Consider the following 6,234-nt stretch of genomic DNA (forward strand, 5'->3'; position numbering starts at 1 on the left):
AAAATGAATGAAGTATATTTTCTATTAAGAAGACTATCTAGAGATATGCATAAATATTTTAATAATAATCAAGTTGCTTAATGTCGATTATCATTACTTTTGGATCAACCCATGTATATAGTTCTCTTTCGTTAGTTATAAAAGACCGATTAATCAAGTTATATTTTAAATTTAAGCGGAATGAACGTGATTGTGCGTGATTCGTATTGCATATTTAATTAGCTCATAATACATCTTCCTCTTTGTTTATGGCACCCGCCGAGGGACTTCGCCAATGGTATCTCGCTTATGTCAATGTCAAATTATTATTTTTTTTTATTTGATATCTAGACAAAAGGAAGTGACCAAAATGCAATTGTGGTTAAAATTAATTGCTAAAGTCATACGTACTCGTTTATTTCAAGATGTTTGCCTATTAATATTTTTTATTAAAAGAAAAATGTCTAAATCTAAAATTAATGGCAATTTTAAACTTGGTAACCTGATTTATAAAAATCTGTTATAAAAAATATTGAAAAAAGGTTATAGGACAATATGAGAGGTTAAATGCAATCAATGTTCCTGGTACACATAAATAGCACAAGAGTCAAAAGTATACAACAGGCTAAATAGGTACCAGTTCATTTTGCCGCGCAGTAGTGCGTGCAAGGTCAATGACGTCTGTCAGATCTTTCCCACGTGATCCTTATTTTATCATAGATTAGGTGATAAATATTTGTGTAAACAAAGTGATATAACAAAGTATGCAGTGTGTGTTAAAGTATTAGTTTTTTGATCGTTTGTTGACTTACATATCATAACCTCAAAATAGTAGTGGTATTAGTGTTTTATTATACGAATAAATGTAAAAAGTTTATGATTCACGGGTTGTTTACATTGAGTTGTTATGGAAAAACGCAATGAAGTTAGTTTAGAGGATTTTCCTCTTGATATCCAAGCGTCGATAAAAGAAATCGTGAAAAATGAGGGATACATTAAATATAACGTGTGTGTTAACAATATTTCCACAAACGGCAACAACTTTTTGGGAGAATTATACGAATTGAACATAACAGGTGAAACTGTGAATGGTGATAAGGACATAAACATATTTCTGAAACAGATTATAAATAATGACGACTTCAAAGTATATTCCATACGTGAAGTGTATGCAAAGGAAGCATTCTTTTATAACGAACTTGCTGAAATATTTAATGATGTACAAAACAATGCCAACATTCCCATTGAAGAAAGGTTAAAAATCGTACACAGTTATAAAGAAACAAGTACAACTACGATTATTTTAGAAAATTTGGTAAAAGAAGGCTACAAACCAGGAAACAGATTTGATCTTTTAACTTTGGACTTTGCAGAGATGTCGCTAAAAGAGCTTGCAAAATTCCACGCCTTATCGTTTGTACTAGAAAAGAAAAGGCCTGAATATTTTGATAAAAAAATAAGAACGATAAAACAATCATTTGTCTATGATGAGTATTGGGATGAACTTGTGAAGAGAATGTGCGAAATATCGATATCTAATCTAAGTGAAGATAAAAAGTCGATTGTTAGAAAGTTTATACCGACTTCATTGAGAAAATACCCCTTGTATATGACTGGAGCGACAGCTAGTATCAGATGTTTGTGCCATGGCGATTTTAAAACGAATAATATTATGAGGAAAGATGAGGTTTGTTTTGAATTAAATCGTTTATAAACCGATCAAATCGATTGAAAGCGCAACCGATGCTTTAAAAAATACACCAACGTTATTTTATTTTATTTAAATGTTACTTATTAAATAAGCGAGACTGGAATACTTTTTTTGTATTTACACACTCATAAGCTTAAAAACCATAAACAACATAATATCTACTCATTATTTTATAGTACACTAGCAGTCCGCCCCGGCTTCGCCCGTGGTACCTATATGTTTAAACTATCCTATCTATCAAGTTGGATCGAACTGCACATAGTGTGCGAATTTTATTACAATCGGTTAAGTGGTTTAGGAGTCCATTGAGGACAAACATTGTGACACGAGATTTATGTATATATTATTATAGACTAGTTACATGAAAAAAAATGACGTATATTGCACGCCTCATAAGCGAAGCGTTGAGGTGGGTACTACTGTCACTTCGCGCAAAACATCTGATTTTTCAAACTTAAAATGTCTTTATGTATCATACATTGCACTTGTAAGATAATACATACACACACATATTAAGAAAAAACACTATTTTTAACGTTCATGATATTTTTGATGTCATTTTTGTTATTTAAACTATAAATTTATAAATATATATTTAAACTAGTTAAAAAACAGTTTAAAAAAGTTCTGTCTTGGACGTCCGTGTGTCTGTATGTGCGGATCCTTTTTCTTGTTAACACGATAGCGACCGAAATACTTTACTAATCGAGTCTTTTTTTTTTTCTCTTACGCTTGAGTATGCTCAGGAATAGAACCCTTTCATTTTTCAGGGTCTGATTCGATGTGGTTTAATTGTTATTAAATAAACAAAAATAATAATTAATAAATATTTATTAAAAAAAAAATTATGAGGCGTGCACTTTTGGATTTTCCAAATTATATTTATATATACGTATATATTTCGAATTTACATACTATGCTTAGCCTTTATTATTTCATTACCATAATAATATGTGCAAACGCTACTCTACGCAATATAAAACAGAAGGGCGTTAATAAGAACATGACAATTAATAGCAAGTCCATTTAGGAAAATACATATGACTCGAAAACTTAAGATTCCACTCACGTTCGCGTATTTTTCTCTTTTATGAAAACTGTACTGTTGTAATGTCCTGTACGATACTGATTTATTTTATATATGACTAGCGGTCCGTCCCGGCTTCGCCCGTGGTACATATTTCGCGATAAAAGGTAGCATATGTTCTTTGATCTTTCTCAGGGTCTAAAGATTGTCTGTGCCAAATTTAATCAAAATCGGTTAAGAGGTTTAAGCGGGAAAGCGTAACAGACAGACAGACAGAGTTACTTTCGCTTTTATAATATTAGTAGGGATTTATACCGACAGTTCAGTGTTTAGTTTTTATAACTCATCTAAAATTCAATGAAGTGTCACTCCAACAAAAGAGCTAGTTCATAAGAAAGAAATAATGCAACTGTCAGGAATAAAATTATATTTATAGGTACTCAAGCTTTAATAACTCTGCCAATAAATCGGAGTGTCCAATTGATTGCAACAAAGAATGTTATATACGCTTAATATATGTGCTAAAAAATATCGCTCCCACATAATATTTTAATACTAAAAATCGAAAGTCTAAAATTTGAAGCAAAAATCCAACCGTTAAAAGGTTATTCATTATGCATCATTCTAAAAGGTTCACAGTTCACTGGACGCATTATGTTTTTACGATTGTCAAGTTTTGAATCGTCTTTTATCAACTTTGGCTTGTTCGAGTCGGGTTAACTCATCTTTTCCTGTCTGAAGATAATACGAAATGTCTCGAAGTAATACCGATTCGCTTTTGATAAAGTTATTCCATTTTACGTGGTACGTTCATCCAACTTGCATGATTATTTTACGTCTAGCGCATTATTAGCAACAAAGCAGAGATATAAAGTAACAATTTAAAATATTATGTATTTACTATTTAGTATTTTTTCTTTATAAAATTGTACACAATCTAAATAATCTTCTAGAACACGTGTAGTTAAATAGAAACAAAAAATATTGTTGTAATCCGCAAGTAATTTATTTTTATAAATATGTTATATTTAATTTACGTCGTGTTTTTTATTTTTTATTTTTGGACGTTGACAAAAATTGTGATATAGAATCTAGTTTAAATACTTAATTAAAATTTTTATCGTAATCGACAATCGTATTCCAAAAAATACAACGAGATAATTAAATTCTTCCATGAACTAGTCTTTGGTTTATCAATGAAAACAATTCTCGCAGCACATAAAATACTGAACACACCATTTTTGCTTTTTTACAAACCGAATTATCGCATAACCTAGTATACATTGTCGAATTCCAATCAGTGATGAGTAAATACTAGCGATGAATTCGTTCAATGGACTCGAATTATATTTATTTTATAGAACAATTGCATTGGTAAATCGAGTAACGTAATAAAGTATGATGGGATAAGCCTTTTGTGTATGATTAATGTTGAATACAGGTTTTATTTGGCTTTGTAATTTAATTTATAAAAGACAAAGCTAGCTGACATTAATATATTATGGTACTGACGATTTAAAATCACATATTTCATAGTTTTTAGATGATTTTGGGGTTAATTATTATTATGTAGGCTACCTGTTCCAAACCTATTTGTCCGAGAAGAGCTTTCGCTTCAAAACAGCAAATATTATTATGAAAAAAAATATACCTAACAGTAAAATATCGACCACATAAGAATATATTGACATTACATTAATTAACAAATAATTGTTTTCAGAACGGCAAATTAACCGAAGTAATACCGATCGACTATCAGCAAATATACTACGGGAATCCAATTATTGATCTCATTAACTTCATGTATGCTGCCAGTGACAGACCCTTTCGGAAAGCAAATCTACACCATCTAAAGAACTTCTACTATAAGGAACTTACAAAATTCCTCAACTATTTTCACATAGAAGTGGAAACAGTTTTTCCCAGAGAAAGTTTTGAAGATAGTTTCAAAGAAAGTTTGGATTATGCACTCATGTTTTCGATGTATATGTACCCATTTTTATTTGCGAGTGGTGATGAAGCACCTAGTGGTAATGATGATTTGAGTGATGTGATGGTTAGAGTTGATGATCGATTGCATGAAAGGATGGAGGGGGTTGTTGATGATTTTATAGAATTGGGAGTGTTAGTTTATTATTGATAGTTGATACGCGTTTTAAATTTAAGTGTGTATTGTATAGAGCGGAATATAATATTGTAATAAGGAAGTATAAATCACATACATTCTTATATTAACGTGTAAGGGTGCTTTTTCACCAAAAAATATGTTTGTAAATAACCAATAGTATCGCTTCAAACTTCAAACTAAATGAAGCAGCGATATTATTGGTTACTAGCCGCTCCGCGCGGTTTCACCCCCGTGGCTCCTCTCCTGTTGGTCGTAGCGTGATCGTATATAGCCTATAGCCTTCCTCGATAAATGAGCTATCTAACACCGAAAGAATTTTTCAAATCGGCCCAGTAGTTCCCGAGATTAGCGCGTTCAAACAAACAAACAAACAAACTCTTCAGCTTTATAATATTAGTATAGATTTACAAACACATTCCTCGCTACACATCCTCGCACATTATTGGTGCAAGAGCACCCTTACTAAGTGCAAATAACGTAAGTAATACATATAATGGTCCATGGTAATACCTATGATTACAACAGATAACGTATTTTAATTTATATTTTGCCTGAATGTATCAACTCAATGTTTGTTTAAGAACTTATATTATGATATAATTAAACGCATTTATTTAATAAATTAATGAAAAAACAGTATTTTTATTTATTCAGGTCCATTTATAATTTACGTCTTAGGTCTGAGAGTGACAGGTTAATAATTATAAAACCTGCTGAAGGTAGAATTTAAATTAAAAAGAGCCTTGAAAGAAATGAAACTAAACCTCAATCACTGTCCATCCTAATCTGTCACTAAAAAAAGGATTAATGTTACATATTTGGAAATATAAAATATCTATGAATTGATTAAACTATCTTATCTTATCTAATTTTGATAATTTTAAAAACGATATATATATGATAGATAGAAATATGTGCAACTATATAGTAATATGATAAATGCAAAAGTAACTATGCCTGTCTGACTCAACTTCACGCCTCAAACACTGAACCGATTTGTATTGTAGTTTGAGGGAGAAAGGAAAAAAATGTGAAGTCCCGTGTCCCCAAGTGGGGTAAGGGGCAGATTCGTTGTGCATACATCTATTTCACTGATAGATTTTCTTAAGAGACAAGTGAAAGGGAGAAAGGAAAGGATAAGTTTTTTATCTCGGAAATCCAAATAAGCTACCACTATAAGTGTGACTATAACTTTGGTTTAGCACATGATGTAATCTATATGTTACGGGTGAAACCGCAGGCTCTAACTAGTCGAACATTATAAAAGGCAAACTGATATTCAAAAGTTATTTGATTAATAAAAACTTATTATTCGAGACGAGTGTCACTTAAAACTGACAAACAATATACAGAATATCGAATTTCTTCACAATACCAAGTTATCGAGAG

At 31.2% G+C, this 6,234-nt stretch overlaps 1 protein-coding gene across 1 annotated transcript; it reads left to right on the forward strand.

The window, feature by feature from the left end:
• The first annotated feature begins 651 nt into the window (after nucleotides 1-651).
• LOC149903777 (uncharacterized) lies at nucleotides 652-5,447 on the forward strand. Its single transcript, XM_090107961.1, has 2 exons — nucleotides 652-1,666; nucleotides 4,438-5,447. Exons 1-2 carry the CDS (start codon nucleotides 887-889, stop codon nucleotides 4,855-4,857), a joined length of 1,200 nt encoding a protein of 399 aa, XP_089964087.1. The 5' UTR covers nucleotides 652-886; the 3' UTR covers nucleotides 4,858-5,447.
• Nucleotides 5,448-6,234: the final 787 nt, after the last annotated feature.

The sequence above is a fragment of the Colias eurytheme genome, chromosome 12, assembly GCF_061535395.1.
Source record: "Colias eurytheme isolate Ceu_HAF_F1 chromosome 12, ilColEury1 Martin Lab GWU primary, whole genome shotgun sequence".
NCBI lineage: Eukaryota > Metazoa > Arthropoda > Insecta > Lepidoptera > Pieridae > Colias > Colias eurytheme.

What these genes read in the sequence shown, in the direction of transcription:
- LOC149903777 (XM_090107961.1), top strand. Translation starts at nt 887, where the DNA reads ATGGAAAAACGCAATGAAGTTAGTTTAGAGGATTTTCCTCTTGATATC. An exon ending in ATATTATGAGGAAAGATGAG is followed by an intron (nt 1,667 to 4,437) that starts GTTTGTTTTGAA and finishes AATTGTTTTCAG; the next exon opens with AACGGCAAATTAACCGAAGT.